This window comes from Aulonocara sp. 'chitande type north' Nkhata Bay, linkage group LG16 (genome assembly GCF_057382095.1).
Source record: "Aulonocara sp. 'chitande type north' Nkhata Bay isolate Kocher_YH1m ecotype deep benthic linkage group LG16, A_spYH_male_GT1.1, whole genome shotgun sequence".
In the NCBI taxonomy this organism is placed as follows: domain Eukaryota; kingdom Metazoa; phylum Chordata; class Actinopteri; order Cichliformes; family Cichlidae; genus Aulonocara; species Aulonocara sp. 'chitande type north' Nkhata Bay.
Genome location: NC_141359.1, coordinates 36,375,219 through 36,400,719, shown reverse-complemented (window position 1 = coordinate 36,400,719; position 25,501 = coordinate 36,375,219). Strand labels below are relative to the sequence as shown.

At 40.1% G+C, this 25,501-nt stretch overlaps 2 protein-coding genes across 4 annotated transcripts in view; both read left to right on the top strand.

Moving 5' to 3' along the window:
* Nucleotides 1–146: 146 nt before the first annotated feature.
* On the top strand, nt 147–5,058 carry LOC147312018 (C-X-C chemokine receptor type 2-like). Its single transcript, XM_086266502.1, has 2 exons — nt 147–3,361; nt 3,461–5,058. The coding sequence occupies exons 1-2, from the start codon at nt 3,355–3,357 to the stop codon at nt 4,534–4,536; spliced, it is 1,083 nt and encodes a 360-aa protein (XP_086122628.1). The 5' UTR covers nt 147–3,354; the 3' UTR covers nt 4,537–5,058.
* Nucleotides 5,059–8,397: 3,339 nt separating this feature from the next.
* spegb (striated muscle enriched protein kinase b) overlaps nt 8,398–25,501 on the top strand; it is a 38,206-nt gene continuing 21,102 nt past the window's right edge. For 2 of the 3 annotated variants that reach the window (XM_086266053.1, XM_086266052.1), the window contains exons 1-11: nt 8,398–9,403; nt 18,788–18,874; nt 19,472–19,538; nt 19,716–21,253; nt 21,396–21,539; nt 21,641–21,823; nt 22,765–22,931; nt 23,176–23,264; nt 24,073–24,248; nt 24,500–24,760; nt 24,866–25,024. In XM_086266053.1, coding sequence (XP_086122179.1) covers nt 8,986–9,403; nt 18,788–18,874; nt 19,472–19,538; nt 19,716–21,253; nt 21,396–21,539; nt 21,641–21,823; nt 22,765–22,931; nt 23,176–23,264; nt 24,073–24,248; nt 24,500–24,760; nt 24,866–25,024 — 3,289 coding nt within the window. In that variant the 5' untranslated portion in view covers nt 8,398–8,985. The remainder of the gene's footprint in view (nt 9,404–18,787; nt 18,875–19,471; nt 19,539–19,715; nt 21,254–21,395; nt 21,540–21,640; nt 21,824–22,764; nt 22,932–23,175; nt 23,265–24,072; nt 24,249–24,499; nt 24,761–24,865; nt 25,025–25,501) is intronic. The other variant, XM_086266055.1, reaches the window with a different exon arrangement.

The window sequence follows — 25,501 nt, the reverse complement described above, 5'->3', positions numbered from 1 at the left end:
TTGCTTTTCTGTAGTCTGTTTGAGAGCTTGAGTTACTCGTACTGTCGCTGATATATTCTTACACTGCAGTTTAAAGCCTACATGAGAAGTGTTCAGGGGCCTGAATGCACATCACCCCAAAAGACTCATCGTCCTGTAAACATGCTGCCACCTCTATTAAAGCTCCACACTGCCACCAACGGCAAAATAAACCTACTTTCTGCTCATCATTGCACTCTACAGCACCATCTAGTGCCCAGATTGATAAATTATGTTATTTTTGGACATGCCTTCGCATGATTTGCTTTGCCCAGACAATGGTTACTTTACCGTTTTACTTTTCTTTACTTCAGGTTTTTGGCGAGATTGCTCAAGCAGAAGTGGAACTGGAGTTTTATTGTTTAACTTCCTTTATCACAGTTGGGTTAGGACCCTTATGTCTGTACAAATGAAAGCATTTGCATTAAGAATTTTGTTTTGAAGCAATGTGTTGCTTTCGACAAAACCCTGTCTTCATATCCTCTGTTGCACCAAGCACCTAAACGTTATGGCCTCAGGATGGCGCAATTTCCCAGTCTCACTTTTCTGACGCACTTGTGGTTTTTCTCTTTTTTTTTTTGTTTGATTCTTACTCTCTATGTCAAAAGGTGAAAGGGCCTTTCACGTTAGTTTACGTACATGTAGACTTCAAGCTGCACAAAAACACCAGGACACCACCTTTGTCTTCTGTGTGCACAAGTGGAACAAAAGTGTAGTTGCCTGTAGAGGCCAGCTGTTTGATCCGTGTGCTGCTGGGACTACAAGAGATCCCTAAAGCAGCTGTAGGAGTGTTTTGTTTTTTTGTTTTTTTTAGTCTAAACAGCTGGACTTCACGTCATATTTAAAGTAAGACAAATTTAGGGTATCAAACCTCATTGTAGGGTGAACTTAGATCCTGAGCACCTGCATAAAGATCAATTTAAATATGCCCGTCCCCGAATCATCGTCTTTCCACTGAATGTCTTTATTTTAATTTCAGCAAAGTGGGAAATGCACAAAATCCCCTTTGAATAAGCAGCTCTTAAATACATTAGCACTGCACATCCAACTTGTCTTTACTAAAATTGCAAATTTCATTTGCAAGAGTTTCTCCCCCCCGTGGAGAAAAATCTGTTGAGTTTAAATAACGTTTATTCAAATTTTTAAACTTCTGTTTTTGTGTGACCTTGAAAAAAAAAAAGTTTCCAAACACACAGCACTTCTTCATAATGATTCTGTTTTTGCATCCAGTTCTAAAGGAAGATATCTGTCAGCACGACTGTTTGGCCTGTAAGAAGTAAATGGGTAAAATTTATCATTTAATTACTTTAGTATAAATGGCCGCTGGGGAGGATTTTATGTGTGGGGAAAAGCTGTGATTGGATAGGAATCTTCACCAGGATGATTTTTGGCCCCTGGGCCTTATGTTTGACACCCCTGCAATACACCATGCAAGTTAGATTGGCGTGCCAAGTACACTTTGATGTTAATGGGTAACGTTCCTTCCCCCCCATTAAAGTCTTCACAACACAATAAGATCCTGCAAATACAATCCCGTCTCACAGATGATAAAAGTGAGAATCTGTCTGTCGTCTTTGATATCAGGCAGGTTTTTTTCAGTGTGGCTCAGTGTTCGGGTTAGTGAGTCTAGATTTCTGCTGCACATTCCCACTGTATCTTAGAGCATCTAAGTTGACCTGGTCCAGAATTGCAAAGTAAATCCAATCAAACAACCCATCAGTTTTAACATCCCTAATCCAAAAGATTATTTTTACAGCTCCTGATACACTAATCCTGTTCTCAATCAGAGGTCGAGGCTCATTTCAAATATTTAAAGCACTGTTTCAGAATTCATTTCTGTGTTGCTCATGTGTTGTAATCACTTGTTCATTTTACTGTAACTCTATATTTCTACTTTTATTTACCAAGATGTGTTTTTTTCTTAGTCTTTTTTTGCAATCATGTCACTGCTGAGCACCTTTCAAAGAACTATTTTTTAAAGTTATTTTATTATTTTTTTCAAAGAACCATATGTTCAAAACATGTTTATGATAAAAGCCGAGAGCTTGTGACACTGGAAGTTGACACACACATGAGAAGTGTGGCAGGAAATGTGATCTTAGACACTCGTGTTGACAAAGAATGTGATGAGCTGGGAACTTCCTCAGTGTTTCATCAGAAGTCTAGTAGCGTCGTGTGATTTGTCATATTTTAGATTTGTACCCACAGAAGCCGACATGAGGATTTCAACCTGTTACATCAATAAATTTTGAACATATCGACTAATTTAAAAAAATTTTGAACACATACAAAATCATTTGTATAGGATTCTAAACTGAGTCGGAAAAGGTGGGGCAATGTTGTGGTGTGTTTTGCTTCATTTTGTATTTTACCCCTCGGCCTGAAAGGCTATTGTCAAGTTTACTGGAAATCTTTTGAGCACAACAGCTCTAGAAGCAGGCCACGTAGGATTTTCTTAAGCCACACCATTGGTTTATTTACAAAGAAGGATCTCTTATCAGCCTCACATGCTGACAGCTTCACTGCATCTACTGACAATCTCTTTTGGGAATCTGGCAACCCTGATACAACTCATGTATAACCTGTAGCTATACCAGCATCACTGTGCACTCAGGTGCACGACATTCAAGGCTTTTCCCCAATCTGCAATCACTGAATTATCATCATGACGGTAACCCTTCTGCTGTCAGATTGCTGTAACTGTTCATATTTTCAGGCCAGGGCACAGGTTGATGGTTGCGGTAAAAGATGATCTGGCAACTCCTAAAGATCCTACTGTCGACAGGCTGAACGGTACCCCAGGCTTTTTTTCCTTATTTTCCCATTTTTTCTGTATATGGCTTACACGATCGCGATGCATGGAACAAAACAAAACAAACAGTGTTTTTTTATTTCACAGATTTCACAGACCACATCAACAAGTGGTTTCTGTTTCAATTTTGCCTCCAGTGTGACAGTAATCCCATGACACAGTGATTCACATCATGGGCCTGGGTTTGTTTTGGGGGAAGCACTGTGGTTTAGCAACAACAACAAAAAAAGACTATTAAAAATACTCTGTAATGATGTATTAAAAAGAAAAAACAACAACACATGAAGCTGTAAAAAGAAATAAATGACAGTGACGTTGTGCTATATGCTTGCAGCTATGTGTAAATGTAAATGGGACTGGAAACAGACTTCCTTCATGTTTGGGTTCTTGAGCAAATCAAAGTCTGTGTGTGTGACGCAAACAGGAAAATGGACCTGGTGGGAGGGGTCTAGAGGGATACATCATTTAGGAGACAAATGCCTTTGTGTGACACATTCAGTGCGTCCCGCTGAGAAGACATCACAATGACTGGTGAGTTTTTTCATCCTCCTTTCATCAACTTAAATCTTTTTGGAAAAGTCTTTGTAATAATTTAATGCTTTCTTTTCTTTTTTTCTTTTTTGTCCTCAGAACCAAACGCATCATTGTCCTGGGAGGATTTTGGTGCCATTTACGATGCTCTGAACTTTAGCTATAATTACACAGACTTTTTACTTGACCCCGCCACCCAGCCCTGTAGCTTTCACACCATCTCAGATACTGTGATGATCGTTGTCAGTGTCTTTTATGTCCTCATTTTTGTGATGGCACTTCCCGGTAACGTGGTGGTGGGGCTGGTGATCAGCTTAAGCAAGCAACCTTTGACCCCTTCTGACCTCTACCTCCTCCACCTGGCGATCGCAGACCTCTTGCTCGCCATCACCCTCCCGTTCTGGGCCACCTCGGTTACTCGGGGCTGGGTATTTGGAGAAGCCATGTGCAAAATAGTCACTGTCCTCCAAGAGGTGAGCTTCTACTCAACCATTCTCTTCTTGACTTGCATCAGTGTGGACCGGTACACTGTGATTGTGCGCGCCATGGAGGTTCGTAGGACTAATCGACAGCTGGTCAGCTGGGGAGTTTGTGCCGCCGTCTGGATTGTCGGAGCGCTTCTGTCCCTCCCGGGCTTGTTCAGCTCCACTTTCACCTCTTACAACTCTAGTCACGTACTGTGCACTGAAAAATACGATCCCAGCACTGCTGATGAGTGGCGACTGGCCACCAGAATTCTCCGCCACACTTTGGGTTTTTTCATCCCCCTGGCCATCATGCTGCCCTGCTACGGAATCACCATCCATCGCCTCCTTCACATCCGTGGGGGGTTTCAACGCCAGCGAGCCATGAAAGTTATCATATTCGTGGTCCTCGCTTTCCTGCTTTGTTGGACGCCGTACCACCTAGTAGTGATAGTGGACACATTTTTCAGGGCAAAGATAGTAGAGTATCAGTGCCCAGCGAGGACAGCAGTGGACCAGGCCATGTTTGTCACCCAGAGTCTGGCCCTGCTTCACAGCTGTTTAAACCCAGTGCTGTACGCTTTCCTGGGAGAGAAATTCAGAAGGAGGCTACGGCAGTTAATGGCAAAGATAGGAATCATTGAAAGATCGTCAACATCAAGAAGCAGCAGATTTTCGCTGTCATCGGAGCTCACGCCTACAATCATGTGAGAACATCAGAGACACTTGAAACTACTCAGATCAGCTGATCAGGGAGATTTAATGTGGGGATTAAAGTGTGGAAAACTGCTAGTTTTGATAATCCTCATATTTGTACTGCAGCTAATATTTGTCAAAGAAAGACTTCAAAATATTTTTAAATAATTTGTGTAATAATATTATTAGTGTACATACTTTTTAAGACTTTAGATTCTATTTTATTATTATTTAACTTTGATTTGCTGCACACACTTTTTTGTTAAATTCGCCCCGTCATCTTCAATGACGATTCTGAAGAAAGAGAAAATAAAAAATGTCGCGTTTCAACACGACATCGCAGCATTACAACATTAACACTGAGCCCTTGCCAGTGAACTCTGAGTTGCAACAATTCGGCGGTAGATTGTGAAACATCAGTTCATCAATTACATAACATTGAGTTATTTTTATAGAAATGCATTCACATTTTTGTATCTGTATATGGTTGCCATCAACGTCTGTATATATGAGAAATGAATAAAACCATCCACTTTGCTCCTTTGTTTGTGATTGATATGACACCGCAGAGTCATTGGAGGTTTACGTGTTCATTGATCAGCTGAGACACCACAGTCAAATGATGGGAACCCCCCCCCCCCCCCCTCCACAAGGTTCCCACCATTGGGTTAATGGTGTGAACTTTGCTTGTATAGGGGAGAAAAAGCAGAAGTTTTGATGACTGCAGCCACAGAAATGCAGCCATATTTGAGATCGGAGGAGCGATATCTACTCCCTCTTGATTACAAAATGATCAAAAACATCTAATTTACTTGATAACTGACAAGCATGTTGGTTCAATACTGGCACTGGCTGTTGGGTTTGCAGAAATAGCGCCAGTTTGGATGATCCACAGAAACTCCTATTTTGCCGGGAAGAACTTGCAGGTGTGCAACTAACCAACTGCTACTGCTGAACTTGTGTCTAACTTTAAATAGTTTTCACAAATCCAGGATGCAAAAGCTATGAAAGTGGATTTTCAAACTTTTTAATCTAACATTTACAGCCCAAAACGTTGCTTTCTTGGGTTTTGTGCTTTTCCTTTTTTCCTACCAGGTGTAAGAGGTTAATTAAAAGGTTCATGTTTTTCTCACTGCCCAGGTCTTACAAGCTTTGTCCTTTTTTACAACAAAACTGCTCCATGTATGTCAGGCTTTTTTGTTTTCATTGCAGCTGAAGTTTGCAGCTTCTTTCAGCATTCATGTATATTGTAAATCAGAATCAGAGACTTTATTAATCCCGGAGGAAAACTGAGTTGTCATAGCAGCAAATATATCTCAAACATCAGGCACTCGTATAAAATGAGTGTAAAACAGAGATATTGATAGATAAATATTAAGATAAAGAGATAAAGATAGAGATATAGGTATAAATATACATATAAATATAAATGGACAAGTACATGTGCAAAGCTAGCATGCTAGCACTAAATGTGTAGCAATACTGGGAGACCGCAGGTTTTTTGAGCTGTTTTGGGCACGGTTTGTGATAAAAGTACAATTATATACACGATTATACAACTTAAATTTGGGTTTGTTGATGGAAAGCCACTTCCAGATTCAGTTTTTGTGTCAGTTTTATAAGGTTTAACTTTATTTCCTTGTCTATAGAGTGTTGGACATCAGAGTCATAAGTCTCTCATGTTAAACTTTATTAAGTAAACCATTTGTTTGATAAACATCGAACATTAGTAAATAAAATAAAGAAACAAACAAAACAATAAATTCTTTAGGCCCCCTTTGTTTTACAAGAAAAATGTTCGCCCCCCCGCGCGTGCACGCGCGCACGCACACATCCTCCAACCACACACACCCATATTTTGCTCCATTGTGGTTTATTTCACAACTCAAACATTTAGTAAACAATTAACCAAATACAAGTAATCTGCAATAAATTACAGGTAGTAAGAAAATAAACTACTAACTCTTTTACGCTACATCCACATTTACACGGCTATTTTTGAAAACGCAGCTGTTTCGTTCACACGTGAACAGCGTTTTGAATCACCGAAAACGGAGATCTTTTTAAAACTCCTTTTTTGCGTGTACATGTGAACAAGGAATACAGAGTTCGCCAGGCAACGTCAAAGGTATGTGCCCTTTTTCACGTCACGCTGTGCGCCACGTTTTTGTTTACATGAGATGAATTGCAGAATGGCAGATAGAGACAAAATACGTTTCTGTTAATCTGACTATCTTCAGGTTTTACAGCTTACATACAAACAGGCAGCTACTGTCCCTCCATTTACAAAGGCAGAGGCGTCACAGTGTGATTATGTTTGTGTAGTTGTTTTTTTCCCTGAGTAATAATATTCAACATTGCTATCAAATAAAAAAAAACGCCTCTCTGTGCAAAATGGGTTTAAAAACAAACAACTGTGGGATACTGTTTGTCTGTGATTTGAACCGGGGGACAAATCGTGGCAGGATCAGCCTGATGTTATTTGTATCCCGCTGTAACTTTACTGTATAAAGCGCTAACATCTCCAAAATGTCAGGAGTAGTCATTACAACAAGTGTTTGTGAACTAAAAATCAAGAATGTGGGATACTGTTGCCATGGCTCTGCGCCCCTCCCCCTCCCTAGGGGGCGGGCCCCACACTTTGGGAAGGTCTGCTTTAGGGCATGTCGACATTTCCCATTTCCAAGGCAAACTTACGATGCTGAAAATGCAAATGCAACTTCAGACTTGATAATTAGAGCTCGACTGATAAAGACTTTTTAAGATGCTGATATTAAATTGATATTTAAAAAGCCAATATCCTGGGAAATATCAGCTGATAGTTGTTAAGTCCATGATTCAGACACATCAATCATGAACAGATGTCTCCACCATTTGTTTCGTGTAGTTACTTGTTTCCACAGTGCGTGTCAGGTACTTCAAACATGTGTATTGCCAGCAGAGAAGTTCCAGAGGGCCCACTGGTGGGCAAACTTTGTACCATCAACACTTATAACACTCAATATCAGTCATAAATTACAGATGGCAAACTGAATGTAATGACTAATAGAAAAATAAGACCAGCCACTAAAGGATTTTTAAGAACAACACCGATAGAAGTATTTGGTGATTTAAAAAAACAGATATTCCGATAAACCCACAGATATTTTTTCTTTTGACCTAACATTTGTGACCGTAATAAATTGACTTGTTTAAGGTCTACCTTAACTAGATGTTACAAAGTCCTGTGCGTTGGAAGTGCCAACTGGAGGGCAAGCTATGCAACATTAACACTCACGTTAATATTTTTTTAATATATGATCTATGGTTTCTGAAAACAATGTGCACAGTTTTGCTACGTTTTTTTTTTTTTTTTTTTGGGGGGGGGATTATGCGACATACTAGCCAACATCAGCCAACAGGTTAGCACCTCTGACGCCACCTCAGCTACCTTTGCTACTAAATACTTAAGGATTCCTACAATATTTGTTTCATTGGTCCAACTCTTGCCTCACATAATTATTCCAATGATAAATTTGTTTTGAATGATACACATGAAATTTGACACCTTACACATAATGGGGGGTGGGGGGGGGGGGGGGGGGGTGGGGCAATGTCAGACTCTGTGACTTAGAAATTGAACATATGCCCCATGCAGACCCTCTGGTGTACCAAGTGTTGCGCCACCTCACATGTTCTACTGACCTCAGGTTGGCTAAAAATTACAAGGGGGCGGGAGCCCAGCAGTGAGTGGTCAGATGGTTCAGCATGCAGCTGTCGTTCTAAGACTTGCTGGGCTGTGACTGTCATTTCCCCTGACTGGTAGAGCTAAGGGGGAGATCATGAGTGGGGCGGTTTAACTCATGGGATAAGGTGGGAGGGGGGGGCACTGTGCGACTCACCAGAGAGGACTTGATGCTTCCATTCAACCAGAAGCCAACCAAGAAACACTCTCAAGGCCACCAGGAATAAAGAGGAATCTCACTGAAGACTTTCACACAATGCTGAGTGAATGCGTTACACACTTCTGGGAACTGGTTACAAAAGTTTGAAAAGTCAGAGAAGACCACGAAAAGAAGGGGGAGAAGCAACCGTCACTTCTAACAGACAAGTCCAGGGAGCCGTTAATGCAACATGATCCAGTAGGTCTTGCCCTAAAAATACCTTCAGGCAGGAGAGCGGCAGCTATCTCTATCTGCTTAATTACCTGATGATCAACAATTTCTTTTTCTTCTTCAAACAACAGCTGCGGTTAGAGAACAGCAATTCAAGGAGCACTTAATCTTATTGACGTGTTTCTAAAGTAAAAGTAAAATGAATTTATCTCTCCAATGTTCAAAAACATGAACGCCATGTTAGCTGTAATGTATGTGTGTATGTGTGTAACCTGTAGCCTCTAATGCCCTTTTAAGGCATGACTACGGCTTGCTAAGACAAGGCCCAGGTAGTGATATAATCATAAAGTCCAGGTAGACTGTTTTAGCCATGAGAAAAGCTGAGGTGCAAATGACCCTGAAAAAAGGGGCAGATGAAGCAGGGGCACCACCAAGTCCCATCATCCCCCCAAAACGGTCCAAAGCAAGCCCAGACCAAGTTGTCCCGGAACCTCAAGGACCTGGTTACCACACCCCAACCCCACCGGTTTTTACACGGAAAATGAGGAACGCTGCCGTGGGGACAGGCTGTGACATCCGTCTGAAGGTGACTGTGGCTGGAGATCCACAGCCTTCCCTGTATTGGTACCATAACGATGAACTCCTCAACATGGAGAACCAAGAGTACGGAGGGCTATGGATTAGGGATTGCAAACCGAGTGATGCTGGTCTCTACACCTGCATTGCCAACAATCACCTGGGAGAGGCTCGGAGCAGCGCTGTGCTTGCTGTACTGGATCTGGGTGAAGGTAATATCCATCTGTCTAAAGGTTTACTTCAGACTGAATAGCTTTTTCTGGATTCACTTTGCAGGTTTTGACATGTGAAAATCCACTAAAACATTTTATACCACACTTTTCCAAAAGTAACCTTCAAATTAATTGGAAAAAACCTCCAGTTTTCCCTTAAAAGTCCACTATGGTGCTTGATTGGTTCCTGAGCCTTTAGAATATCAGTAATCTCTATAAACAAGCATCTGCAAATGAATATGCAGAATATGAAAGCAAAGGACAAGGTTTTCATGACAAGAAGCTTTCATGATTTCCATTTGCAGTCTGATTATAGACCATCTTCCTCTGACCAGTCTGCAGCTAAACAGCGCACATGGAGAGCAAAATAGCAACTGCATTTGCTAAAAATCAATCTCAAATGTGTCCATGCAGCTTTTAAAAATGTAGCTGCACGTATTGATGCACGACTGATGGCAGAAGCAAATGTCTGAAAGTTATTTTTAATGGAAGCCAACAAATCTAGCTACAAACTTGTTGCTACGTGCTGCCAGTGACAAGTCAAAGCTTCAACAATTTTTCAATGCTGGTGGTGAAGTGTCAGTCATCGTATACATCCATGTTTTGCACATGTACACAAGGACAGGGATGACGTGCTAGAGCAGCCGCTGATCCGTCTGTGAATCTATTCCACCAGGGTTGGAGTTGCAGTTAATATTCCAAAAAGGATGCAAGTTGCTCCATAGGCTTCATTGTCACAAGATCATTATTATAGCTCACCGTTCTTTTCAATGTTAAATCAGTTTATATCATTATCATTTCACTCAAGGTCAGTGCATGGCACTGTGATTGAAGCTGAGATTGAGGCAAAACACCTAAAATATAATCGCAAAATCAGATAATAAAGAATAAACTTATACGCACAAACAGCCAAATGCAGTGTGTGCTTGCAAAGCATATTGTTTTTCTTCGATGTTCTGTCCTGCTGAAGCGTGCAGTAAGATACAAGTATAGTCTCCCTTTGTGGTGCATTGTTGTTTGAGAAAAGCATGTAGTGGAAAAGCTGGATTTCCACCATGCATGCTGAAAATAAACCACCCTTAAGCCAACCGCTGCTTTTGACCGATTTAGCTGAGGTGAGTCCCTGAGAATGCATTACAGTTAGATTCCTCAATGTCTAACTGGAGACGCTCCGGAGGCCGGTGCAATGCATTCTTATCAACAAAAACCTCTTCTCATGCTTCTTGTCATCCCCGGCACTGATCTAAATTCAGCTCACCTGAGTGCTTTGACCACCTCAGCTGCTTTGAAAAATGGCATTAGCTGCTCCTCAAATTTGCCCTTCATATATCAGCCCCAGCATTTGTCATTGTTCTGCAGTCAGCACCAGTGTGTAGGGAAACTCTTGCTTAAGTTTCTAACTGCCCTTTCCTGCTGTTAGAATATATTACATGTGGCATGCATTTACGTGAGCAAAGATGTCAGAACCATCTCTCCTGGATACACTGTACTCACTTAAACATCACTAAAGTTTGGAAGATTGAAAGTGTTTTCTGGTGGGAAAAGGGACTGGGTCCTTATATAACAGTTTTTCCTCGTATCAAAGAACAAGAGAGATTGTGCAAGCCTAGGACAGAAAAATGGGTTCTAAAAGAGTGGTGAAGTCTGCAAACTGGACAGCTGATCACAAGAATTGTTTGTAGTGTAGGCAGCAAAAAAATACTGCAGCGTATAACATTTCCTTTCCTACATAAATATTGAATGCTTGGACACTGTCCACAAAAAGATACACAAAACTGCGCAACAGTATCTCACAACCAGGCTGTTAAACTAAACAAGTCTTGGTTGAGTCTCAATTTCTGTTTGATTGTTGGAAAAAATATAATTGGCCTTTCGTTTTAAAAATCCAGAAACCGCACATTAATCTGCAACATCATACGATATATCGCAGAAAAAACAAACCAGTGTCACCACCTCATTAACAAACTGTATGTATCAGAGAAACCAACACATTTAGAGATAAATAATGACCATAATGCAGAAGTCCTATTACATCCCTATCACATGATACAGTATGACAATGTTTACAGCAATCACATTGCAAAAAATGTGCTTTCATGTAAGCAGGCAACACAATATTCACATGAATGTTCATGTTTCATGTGATCAGTTTAACAATTGTGGAACCGTTAGCTGGACGAGAGCTTTGTCAGCATTTACAGCCTGTGAGGACTAAACAAGTCCTGTGCTGCTGGGCTTTTTATGCTGGGAAGTTTTCATTTGTTGCTCCATTTTAACCTTCACTTTGATTCAGCTCTCTTCTTCTCCACCATGTTCGTAGTCTACAGCTGTCCCATCACTCAATGATCCGGCCTGAACCTTTTCCCTCTCTCTTTCTCTCCCTCTCCCACCTCTTCCTCCGTCTTTGAAAATGTCTCTCTGTCCCGCCCCCCTTGTCCACCAACTCTCCCTAGTTATTTATACAGTGGAATGTGCCAGGCCTTAGATTTTTCTGATGTTAGCAGGCCAGCGTCTCTCCTGTTACACAGGAAGACATCACTGCTAATTTTAGCCGAGCCCTGCATGACCCACCAACACACGCACACTGATCAGGAAAAGGTACGCGTTTGAATCCACATCATCTAAATATACAACCAAAAAACTGTCTGCCACATGCTGAATGATGTCATGCCTTTTTCCTTATTTAGTTTTTGCCTTTAATTAGGCAGTTGATTTATTGTATTTACTCAGTAGCTGCATATTTACACATCCAGACACGGGGCCACAATAGCATTGATTCGTGTATTTCTGGCCACCTGCTATTAAGCTCCTATTAGCTTAGTCATTGCCATCTCCAGTGTGAAACATCTGACTCTTAGCTGCTAACTTAGTCTGTCATTTGGTGCCAGGCAGGTCGTATCAAAGCTTTTTGGTTCTTTACACCTTTGCTATGAAACCAAACAATAAGCTGAAAGATGATCAAAATATTTGCAGCGTTCTTTATTTTCTATTTTTGCTATTTTATACACAACACACATCTATTATCACCTTTTATGACAGTAAAGCAGCCAAACAGTTGCTCTTTGACACATCCAGCAGATACAGAACATTAGCTTTCATTTTGATTTATGTCTCAGGAAGCAGGAAAAACACTAAAAACATAAGGTGAGTGAATCACTTTGGTCACTGGCTGATAGTGATTTGATTTAGAAAGGTGTAGTGCCTGTCTGAAGCTTAAATGATACTGCTTGGCACTGCCTACATCTGGGAACATTAGCTGTCGCCACAGAGTGTGACGGTGGCCTTTTTCCAGTATGTTTGGATAGTTTCCTCACCGTGTTGTCTTCCTCCTAGACCTTGAATGTGAGTGAACAGGTGGAGCCACAGTTACACTGTGGAAATCCCCTACAGCGCCGTGTTGCTTCATAAGTACATCAACAAATTATTGTGTTTTTCAATGGACAGAAGGACAGGTAAGGGGTTTATATGAGCTGTAAATGGTTTAGAATATTGGAGTCTGTTTGGTCAGAGTTTTTGAGTGTGTCAGTGATGTCTTGTTTCCATCCAGCTCATAAGAAATACAGAAGGGCATCACGAGATGTAAACATGCACAAATGCAGATTTTTGTCCCAGGTCTTTAATTATTAAGGGTCTCAGAGACTAGTGACGATCTTCTAAAGTGTGTTCTGAAAATGATCTCACTTATAACTATTCTGTCTGATAAAAAGGCTTTTACCAAATATTAATTACAGTTTACTCATTTTATACACAGTCCAAGTATAAACAGTATTAACATGAACAATATGGTCACAAGTAAATATCAAATTAAAACATCCTGAAGGTCAATTTTTGTAGTTTAAATTTTCTATACATGTGCAAATTGAAGTTAATGGAAACAAAGAATTAAAGCTTTAAACATAAACAAATAGCTAGCTCTCTGGATTTCACTGCAATGTGCAAAAATATACTAGAGTCCATAGTGCACCCTTTAAAGATTTTTCAAGAGTCAAAAACCAAACACAGCTACAAACCATAATTCAGTGAATACATAATCCAAACTATGAAATATAATGCAACTGTGATTTCCATGTTTGAACAGAAGAAGGTGAAGTGATGGATAAGCAAAAGAACTTAGCAGCCATTAGGAATCCACACATTATGAAAAGAGCTTAAATAAACTGGTTACTAACGGTGCTGGTCACATGGCCTTGGATATGTACTGGTGACAGTTTTCTAAATCTGAATTCCAGATGACAAACTGAATATAATGACTAAGAGTAAAGACCAACCAGTACAGGATCTTTAAGACCAATACTGATGCCAACATTTGATTATTTAAAAACCCCAAAACTGATACGTTGTCCAATATTTTTTCTTTTATAAACATAAACAGATGTTGTGTGTTCTTCTGCACATGTTGGTTATGAAAAGATGTTTTCTGCATCAGAGCCTCCTTCTCATCAGCTCAAAACAGTCCGGCTGTTTTTCTCTGGCCTCTGGCATCAACAGGGTACTTTGCCCAGAGATCTGCCTCTTACTGGATATCTGCTCTCTGTGAATGCCAGACGTGGTTACATGGGGGAAAATTAAACAACCGTGCCATCTTCAGTCACTTAAATAACCTTTTACCCCATCCTGATGCACAGTTTGAACTTCAGTAAGCACTGAGTTGCTGCCATGTGACTGGCTGATTAGATATTTGCGTTAACAAACACGTGAACATGTGTTGCTAACAAAGTGACTGGTGACTGTACATTTACATAACTATTCTAGAATGAGCTGTTGTAGCACACAGCAAGTGTAAAAGCAAAGCGGCCCATGATTTCATGTCATTAGAGCGTGAGGTTAACGTCGAAGTCACACATGATATTCAGCTGCCAAGGAAACGAAAAGGCCTGAGGTTACATAATCAACAGACCATGTAATTAAGCCCGAAAGGTGGCTCCTATAATGAAAGTGCTCACTACATTTGCTTTGCATTTGTGATCTGCAATCATTAGTAATTATATGAACTATTATCTTAGTAATATAGACTTTATTCTGCACTCTCACACAGTCATTTTGCTGAGAGTACTGTGTAACCATGTGTGAACTGAAATGTTATTTTAAGCATGTTTCTGTGTACTGATTTATTCTACTGTGCAAGCAGGTATTGTTTCAATTGATTCAAACTGTACTAAAGATAGAATATTAACTGCAATTACTACGTCAAAACAATAAAGTATTATGAGCAGTTGAAATTGTCATGTGGAAAAACAACAATCTCTAGCAGTGAGCAAAGCTTGTGCAGTCAGTTAAAGCAGCCAGTAGGCTAACACATTTTCTGTGAGCTCGAACAGTGCTCCAGCAATGCAGAGGAGTGAGGAGGTCCCTTTTAGCTGTTGCGGCGATTCTCCCCCTCTCTTCCAACAACACAACATCGGCTCATTATACCCGTTGATGAAAAAGACACAGACACATGGGGAGGAAGGGAAACATGAAAAATGTCAACCAGTGCTGTAGAACACTGATCTCAAGAGGGCTGGATCACTCCCACTGGTTTTTCTGCCTATCGGTGTGCACTGCCTGTGGGGTGGAACGCAGCGGGGGAAGATGCTTACGCTGTCGCTGGCTATTGTGTGGACAGGGGGGCTCCCTCAGAGTGCATGATATGCATTCAACAGACATTTCCACCTGCGGACGGAGGTCTCTGCTCTGTGCTTTTCAGAAACGGATTCTCTCACAAGAGCTGCTGAGACTCTGACTTGTTACGTAATGGACCAAAGTGCCTTTTCTTTTCATTTTTCTTTCCGTTTTAGTGAGGAGCTTTTGTCTGCATGTTAGGAGAGTTACAATATGTAATAAGTTCAGTCTTTTTTTTTAATAGAAATTGCTCATGTTTTCTTAGGAAATTTGCTCAGTTAGGCGTGTAGTAATGGCTCGGAGCCCCCAGTGTATCTCGGGGAATACCCTGCTGCTGTGTGTAAGCCAAGACAAAAAATACCTGTCGAGGACATACCAGCAGTGCCTATGAAAAAACATTCAGACCAAAGAACAAAACAGGCAAGTGCTATTTCAATTTATCTTTCTCTTCTTCCTGCAGTGATTTAACCTTCATCTGTGAATAGAGCATTAAAGCGCCGTAAAATATTTCATTTAAAATGCTGACACCGACATTTTATAAATATTACTGTTGAACTGACCACACTGTTGTTTCAGCTGACAGTGGCAGAGGCAATGGTGCTGCTTAACAGAGCTCACTCTGCAAGTCCTTAATTGAGAAGGAGCAGTGTTACTGTGAGCTATAACCAACTAGAAACTCAGTCAACCTCAAAGCTCTTCCGTAGCTTTGAACTTCAGAAAACTACAGGAGAGTCTCACTAAAAGTTTCACTAAAATTCTTCCATGCAGTGCTGCGATGTTGAGAGGAAACTTCCAGAACTACTTGTTATACTTAAGGGCTCTTTGGTGTTATTTGGTGTGCACTTTTATGTCTATTTGTGCACCAGCAAACCGGTAGCAACTGTAACCCAGATATAGGGGTGGCCATTAGGGGGCCACTACAAATATTGGGGTGGCACACCAAAAACAGAACAATGCAGGGGCGCAGCGGAGGGGAGGGGGTGACGATGTGAAATAATGAGACATACAAAGTGACACAATACGAATGACAAACATCATATATGCAGGAAGAAATAACAAGTTTGTTTCAACTCATTGTAGGGTGTCTTCCTCTCTCTTGTGCGCACGTTTATTTAAACTATTACCAACATAGGGTCTTGCCGAAAAAGGGGCAGTGGGAGGGCCAGCAGTTTTTTGGGGATGCCTGCTGGCCCCCCTGGCCCCCCTTGGTGACACCCCTGCCCAGACAATCATTTATATTCTACCTCCTCTAACAGATTTCACAGTGACACTAAAAATATTCTTGACAATTATTAAATTGGATTTTGGAAACTGTAAGTTAAGCTCTGGTTTTTTTTCTGAGTGACAGGCTCATGTACTGTACTGTTCTGAGACTACAGCATGATTGATAATACCCTGTGCAGTCAGTCACAGTGTTATTAACTGTCAGTTACTAAAAGAGTTATAAAATCACTGTCAGCAGGGATTTAATATTGTCTGCTTCTCATGTGCAACCAATCAGGGACTTCCTCGGCTTATTCATTTGTCTATCATCTAACTTAGGTTCACAGTAGATATTGGGTAAGAGGCACAGAGGAGAGGTTGCTAGTCCACCGCAGAGCCAACATAGAAAGACATCACTGCTCCACCTTGACTTCAAACAAGATATTATGACATGCTAATTTTATACTACAAGCTAGTTTTATAAGGAATGCAAAAAAATGATACTGGAGTATATTTTCGTAATAAAAATATCCCGATTATAATTCACATTCATTCAGTTATATTTAATTAAAACATAAGTGACTTACTGGAGTCACTGCATAATGACTCTTCATGGCATGGTGGCACTTATCAAATGAACGAGGCGAATTGAAAAGAAGTTAATTAACTTGGGATGTAGAAGAAGAAGCACAGAAAAGTGAATCTGAGACCTCATTGAACTGTCCCAAGATTAAGACTGAATGATAATGGTACAACACATACACTGATACCATAAAATGGCTAAATATCATTTCTGTGTTTTGTCATTTTGGGGTATATTTTATGGATAAGTGGAAGAGGATGGGTGGATAGAGGGATGGTATATTTTAGTGTTGTGAAGAATGATTATTGCCTTGCAATATATCAAAGAGGACAGGTGCTGAAGTTGTATTTCTCAACTTTGAGGTGAGCGATTAAAGTGTCAAAGAGAAGGATAGCATTGCTTAATATAATGACAGAGTACAAATACATTAATGTTACCTGAGCTCCTCAAACCTGGAATGTCTACAAAGGACCAAAGTCATAGTCGATGAATTGTTATTGAAATTAATACAGGAAAAAAATGTAATACTTACATTTTCAGTAGAGCTTCTCCAATGGATACAGGAACATGTATTTCACATAAAAGGAAGTCCATATTTGCACCCTGTTATTATGTTTCCCTAGACCTAACAAACCATATAGTTTTATTTATTTATTTATTCAAGCCTAAACAAGCATCGCATGAGAAAGTTAGTTGACGTAAAGGGCACAGCAATAAATTTTCAATTATTTAATGTATGTTTGTGTAAATTTTCAGTAGTTTAGTCTTGGACAAAATCAGCGGATTCGAATGACTGCTTTGGAAAAATAATGTGTCACACTGAGAAATATGATGTTATACTGTGTAATAATACTCTTTACAATGTTGTGTCTGTGTGAAAGTGTTTTACTTTGAAATGTAAAATTATGTTATGTGATATTAATATTGCATGAATGTGCAGTGTAGCTAAATACAGATTAAATAGCTGTGAGTAGGACTCTAAGCTTTTCTGTGTAGTTTATAGCTGACTTTTTTCTGTCTGCTGATTTCAAACAAGCCTGTTTTTGAAAACATTTTTCCACCATTTCCATTGTGGCCAGCGTTACCCTGTTGTGTTCTTTTACTGCAAGAGAACAAGAGATAGCTTCTGTTATTTATTTATTTCATTTTTTTTATAAGTGGTTCCACCTACTGTGAAGCAAACACCTCATGAGAGCTGCTGGGATGCCAGTGACTCAATACTGCTTTCTATTTTGAGTCCTACCAATGACTGAATTTTCTCTCAGCCTGTGAAGAACAGTCATATTTATCAGATAGTACAGCTGGAACAGTTTTTTAGGTTTAAAGAGGATACATTTCTGCTGAAAATATGAACACACTTGTAGTTATTTTCTTCTTGTATTCCCTTCCTTGAAATAAATTTGCTGATGTCGCTGAAGTAATTATGGGTGACAAGACTCAGCAACAATTCAGCTGTAACAAATTTAGTATATTCAGCTTAGCTGTGCTAATGAGACCCTGGGGGAGTCAACTCATCAAGTAGAACAACTACATATATTATGAAATTCAGTTAAGTGCCACAGAAAATTTCAGTGGCATTACATAATTTCCTTTGGTATAAAGAAAGTATTCTGATTCAGATTGTTAGTCCCCCCCACTTCACCCCCAAAAGGGGGTCAGGAAAATCACTTCAGTTTCTTTCACCAAGCATCTCCATAAAGTGAACTGAACATGATAAGGTAATAGTGACGATATCCTGTCCACTGTCTGTTACATCTTTTGTTTCCACTGCAGAAAGACAGTTTTCCATTGTTGCCAAACAACATCACAGATGGTGCCATGCTTCATTTAGTAAATAGTTTTAGATTGTCCTTACTTTTATTTTCTGCTTTTTTTACAAGTATGCTTTCAAATGCACTTTTATTTTCTCACCAAATAATGTTCTTCACAAACTGGTCTAGTTGAAATGTGATTACATCACAAGTAATTTTCCATTTATTTTGTTTTATTTATTTCAGATTCTGAAACAACAGAAGATGAAGGTGGAGACCAATATGAGACCAAAGAAGATAGCGGGGATGTTGAGGACCAGGCTGTGCCTGCAGGTATGAACTGTTTCTGATTTCAATCATTAATTTGCATCAGTGCTTACAGGATGGTACTGAGACCTGCTATGAGGTTGTAAGATAGTAGTACCAACAACAAGAAAGAAAATGGAGCTGAAGGCAATCACATGAACCTAATGGAAAATAACAGTTTTCATTTCCATTGTTTTTTTTTTCTCTAGTTTTCTTTTTGGCTACTTCTGACACAGAAACAAACATGTATATCTATCTATCTATCTGTCTGTCTGTCTGTCTGTCGATCTAGATCTATCGATATAGATCTATCGACCTAGATCTATCTATATATATATCTATATATATATATTGTGTACTTTTTGTGTTGGAGGTCTTTCTCTCCTTCACTCTTTTGCTCTCCTTGTATGTCTGATCAGGGAAATAACTGTCTTTTTAGAACCTCAGTTCTCCACAGTGGTTACCAGCAGTGTTCTATACAGATGGCAGAGCCTGCAGTGATACAGCAAGTCACTTCATCCAGTGTTTACATAGAAATATTATTTGGTGGAGATTTGAACATGAATACCTGACCTAGAATTTTTGCCATACAAATGTGTTAATGCATCTCTTCTTTCACACGAGACACAGTGATGGAAAAATGTGCCCAGGATGTCAGTAAAACACATGGACATGAAGATCACTCTAACAGGCAAGTACAAAACATACAGCATTGATGGTAACCCCAACAATTACAGTAAAAAGAACTTTGTGTGTTGACTATACTACTGGACTTGAATTCAGTGCTAAGACACAGTAATGAGTAAGGTTGTAAATTAGCAACAGCTTCCTAATTTTAACAGATTTTTCCTCAAATCCTCTATTTCAGGAGCCAGTCTGAGGATTTTTCAAGAGAATCTCCCACACAAGTTCTCCCACCCCCATCTCCAAGACTGGTCAAACGCACCTCCACCTCTCCAATGCCAAGTCGCTCTGGTTCAACTACTCCTCTTAGCTTGCGGAAGAAAATCGTTGTGCTAACTGAATACCAAGACACCGTGCCTGGGGAGTTTGAAGAAAAGGTTAAGCAGCCAAAATCTGTGTCCCAAAGTAACACCCAAGATTCCCGACCACAGACTCCACTGAGTGAATATTCCAAGAAAGAATTTACTCTTAGACCCTCTCCAAAGCTTACAAGGGCTAGTTCAAAGGTTTTTGAGAAGGTCCGTGACTTAGAGGAGCGGAGACGGAGTCTTGATATTCCAGAAGGTTCCATTTCGGGAAGATCCTGGGCAGGGTTCAATCGGGCTGGATCTGTGGATTCAGATGATGGAGGAAGCCATTTGGGTATCTCTAGAGAAAGTTCAAGGGAAGATCTTAGGGAAGCTCTAAAAGAAGATGCTGCTGAACGAAGGTCTATGTTTAAACAGAGAGCAGCTTCGCTGGAAGAGAAACCTCGCTACTCTCAAAAAGTTCAGGACATTGAAAACAAGTTCACTGAGGAGCTCCAACGCATTAAAAAGCTTGTTGGTAAACCTCATCTGAAGAAATCGTTTTCAACTGAACAGCTAACCCTGAAGGTCAAGCAGCGCCAGCCTTTTAGGAAAATTGAACCTATTCCTCCTCAGGTCCTGCAAAAACTCCAAGAAAGGGAACGAGTCCAGTGGGCAAAAGAACAGAGAGAAAGGGAACTAAGTAAGCAACCGATGCAGCAACAGCAGCAAACACAACATGAGCAGAAATCTCAACCTCAAAAGACAGCAGACACTGGTTTAACAGCTGTACCAGTTAGAGTTGGAGAAGTTGCAGGCACCCCAGAGTCAATGCAGTTATCTGACTTACCAGGACAACGATCGGTGAGAGAATTCAATAGAGTCAGTCCTGTTACAGAAATTATTCAACGATCATCATCACCAGCAATATATAATCAACACAGGGAAGATTCACCAAGCAGAAATGTTACAGAGATGACGTTGCGCAAAGTTGAACGAAGGCCACCGAGTCCTCTTGTACAAAGGGTATCTCGAATGCAAGAATCCCCACACATCCAAGAGTCTCCTGTACAAACGCAAAAGGATGAGACTTCGGGGAGAAAGACACCAATAGAAGTTGCAGTAAGAAAAATTGAAAACAGACCTGAGAGTCCTCTGGTACAAAAAAGGCCCATCATTGTGCAAGATCTTGCCCCTTCAAAACCCCCAAGAATATTACCAAGCTCTCCAACAGAGGAGAAAATGGAAGTGGAACTTTCTAAACCAATCTCTAAGATTAAGGTACCTACAATTATTGTTGAAGATGAAAAAATGGAAGAGGATGTTCCTGTAAGCACAAGTGAGCCTAAACAGAAGCGTGCTGGTGCCAAAGAGGGACAACAGCAAAAGTCCAGAGGAAAGAACCGTCGTACACGACCCCTGTCTCCAGAGTTAGGTTAGATTTGTTCTGTTTCTTTTGTAAGCTTTTTTGTGGTAATGTCTAATAAAGTGACTTTCTCTGTCCTCTAGTGTCATTTTTGTAATTTGAGCAAAGGAACAAAAATCACTTTAAGTTTGTCTCTTGTTAAAATGTGCAGATTCTTCAGATGATTCTTATGTGTCTGCCGGAGAAGACCCCATGGAGGCTCCTATGTTTGAGTTTCCCCTCCAGGATACTGTAGCATCTGCTGGTGCAGATGTACTGCTAAGAACTATAATTGCTGGAACCCCTAGCCCTGAAGGTAATTTTTTGTAATTTTTATTTCAACAGCAAAACCCTTAAAGGTAACTTTGAATCAGTTGATGGAGAGGTGGATTTATTTTGTTTTCTTCTCTGTTTAAGTCACCTGGACTATAGACAACACTGAGGTCACTGGGATTGCAAATTATGCAGTCAAAGTGGAGGGTGAACGACATAGTCTTCTCATCAGATCAGCTAAAATAAGTGATGGGGGAAGATACTGTGTAACTGCTGTTAATCAGATGGGAAGAGCTTCAAGCAGTGCCACTCTTATAGTTAAAGCAGGTAAGTTTATGTTTTGGGACATGAGACCAAAAGCATCGCAAAGGCCTGTCTGACTGAGGCTTAAGGAACATCCATATCTATACATACATCCATAATCTCTTACCCAACGAAGCATGCAGCCTATCTAGGTGGACAATGGGCAAGTAGTGGGGTACACTCCGGACAGGTTGCCCGTCCATCACAGTGCTAACACTGACACAACTATTCATTCTCTCATTCACATTTAAAGCCAATTCAGAATCCCCTAATTAAACTAACATGCATTTCTTCGAACTGCAACAGGAAGCCAGAATATCTGGAGAAAACCAACACAGCTATTGGACGATTATACAAACTCCACACAGAAAGGCCACGTCAGTTATTATATTAAACTTTTATTGTAGTCGCTCAGAAATTGAACAGGACATTTATCACTCCCCCTACACTAGTATAATATGCAGCCTAATCAAAAAAAAGGTAAATGTACTAAGCAGTAATTTCCAGTTTACAGTATTCATTTTCAGAGGCCATTTTTGTCGTCTTAAAAATCATCTCGTAGTCTCTTCCCACGTTGGCATTGTATTTCTCTCCTGGCTCCCTTGTCATTATCTCTCTCAGCGAAATGTGTGCGCCATATATTCCAGCTGAATAACCTCACTTATAGTTACCATGGAAACTCAGAGGCAAAACTGAACCTATAAAGTGCCCAATGAGGCTCAGTGGCTCCACTCACTGTGAATCCACCATTGTTTAGATTTCACATTTGGCATCTTAGGTTCTAAATGTGTTTTAAACAGGAGGGATGTTTTATTCAATATGTGAACTCTTTTAAATCCCCTTGTACTCTTTCAGTTTTGCTCTCAGTAAAAAAAAAAAAAAAAAAAGTATAAATGGGACTTGATTGTTAAAAAAGGTATCAAGGTATGACAATGATTATAATAGTACAATTTCTGGCTTTGCAGATTCTGTGCAGGAACCAAAGGGAAACTTGGGTGTTCCTATGGATATCAGCAGCCCTATTACATCTGATGAAGAGTATCTCAGCCCCATGGAAGAAGTCATGGACTTTGGGGGGCCAGAGCCAAGGCGAACTATTGACACACATTTTAGGAAACCCCCTGCATTCTTGGTGAGACTGTGCAGGGTTCATTGGATAAATCTTACTTTGCCCTTTAGTGTGACCATAGTATGTTAATCGAACAGTGGCAACAATACTGCATGGAAATATCTTCCATACTAAGCATTCTATCAGTATTAATTTTCCCTTAATAAATGTATTATCTGCTGTGTGGTCACCCCATCAACACATCTCTCATAAAACTTACAGGTGAAATGCATCTCTAAGCGTCTAACTTGCATTAAATTTTAAACAGGTAACAATGAGTGATCAAGCTGTCATTGAGGGACAGGAAGTCACCATGTCTGTCCGAATAAGTGGACAACCCAAACCTATGCTGTATTGGTAGGTCCCCCCCTCACTTCATCAGTCTACTTAAACTCATTGCTTCCATAAGATATGGACAGCACAAACCATGAGGAAACATGAATGCATAGTTTGTTTTTGAGCATGGTCCTTTAATTCATTAAAGGAGGTGGAAACTTAAAGTTTTAAAGTCAAAACTTTTAAATTGGTTTTTTATTGCATGTGATGCTTTTGCATACCCCCATGCTTAATCAGTGAAGTGATCTTACGATGTAGAGATGAGATCATTTCCTTTTCCTGTTGCAACTTTAACTTGGTGATACTTTTCTTCATAAGATAGTTGGTTTTAAGTTAGTCTCATATAGCTGCAAATGCAAAAGTTATATCAAAGTAAAGCACAAAAAAGGAAATAAATGTACAAATAAATTTTAGAGCTAAAATATGGTATCCAAATATATGATTTAATTGAAAATAGCACTCTCTGTAAATGTGTTTTAATAGAAAAGTGACAACACAACAGTTAAAAAAGAGAAAATTACATACTGCTTTTGGTCTTTTTGTGGGGTTCTTTTAATGCTAAATTTAACATTACGGCTAATAATGCCAGTCTTATTTTTTTTAATGTAGCTGACAATAAACGGCTGAGTCATTCATGCAGGTTTTGTCATAAGAGTTAGTCATGAATCTAAAGAGACAATAGCAGAAAAGACAATGTATTCCACCCCCTAATGTGGTGGGACAAAACGTGTGCTTGACCATCCTTTATTGAAAAACTGAAATACAGTGTATGAGTAATTTACCTCTTGTTGAAAAATATAGAAACAATTGGTCCCATGTGCTCTTGTAGGCTGAGGGACAGAGTGACGGTAAAAACAGGCCCACGTCACATTGTACGTGAGATGAAGGATGGCGCCTTTGAAATGACAATCAAGTCGGCAGTGAAGTCGGACTCTGGGATTTACACTTGTAGGATTATTAATGAGTATGGGACGAAGCAGTGTGAAGCAAAGCTGGAGGTGAAAGGTATGTATTTTTCTGCTTGTTTAATTAAGAATGCATAAATCGACATTTCGCTCTTGTTCACCGATTAATTATGTCCGTGTCAGTTTTGGGGAAGTAATTTTGTTCTACATTGTAAAGAAATGCCTCCAATTCCTTTACCATAGTTCCACGTGACTAAAAACATAAACAGAGGGCTGGAGCTACTTCACAACATCACCGTTTTTGTATCACTTAACAGCAATCTTCAGAAAATGTACTTTATTTATATCCAGCACCACCAGTGGAGCCAGGTCTCGCAGTTATCCGGGCAGTCAGGGACATCACAGCCAAGGCTGGAGAGACTGTTTTGTTTGAGTGTCACGTCATTGGACCAAAGGACACGGATGTGGACTGGCTTGCAGATGGGAAACTGATCCAGCCAGCATTGCTCAATTGTAAAATGCACTTTGATGGAAGAAAGTGCCGCCTGCTGCTTAACTCTGTACATGAAGATGACAGCGGAACATACATGTGCAAACTCAGCACAGCTAAAGGTAAGTGTCAAGGATATATCCCACATGCATGATGCAAAACTTGAAGAAGTATATTTATCACTTCTAACTCGTTTCTACTTAAGAGATATTTTTTTCATTTTTTAGAGGAAGTGACCTCATGTGGCAAACTCAAAGTCATCCCCTCCCTCGAACCTCTCTTTACTCGCAATTTGGATGTTTTGGAAGTAATTGAGGGGCGCAACGCTCGATTTGACTGCAAAGTCAGTGGGACGCCACCTCCTAAAGTCACCTGGAGCCACTTTGGTAGGAACATACTTATACTCTTCTAGGTTGATGACGCTGTCACTTATACACACACTCCTTCTGTGGGCAGTGCAATAACCCCTGACTTCATTTCACCCTAACTGGTCGCAGCAGATGGCCCCGCCCCTCCCTGAGCCTGGTTCTGCCAGAGGTTTCTTCCTGTTAAAAGGGAGTTTTTCCCTCCACTGTCACCAAAGTGCTTGCTCACAGGGGTCATGTGATTATTGGAGTGTTCTCTTTTTTCTTTGTATCACTGAATTTCACTGCCAACTGACGATTTTAGCCTTATTTCTTAATCTGATGGTAAATCAGATATAAAATCAACTGTCAAGTTTTAATTAAATTGTCGCTTAATAGCAAGCAAAAAGTGAAACTTTTTTGGAACATCTAATTAATTATAAACACAAAATCTCTTACTGACTTTTGCATTCTTTATCATTTGGTGTTCTTAATTATCTCTGATCAATCACTTATCTT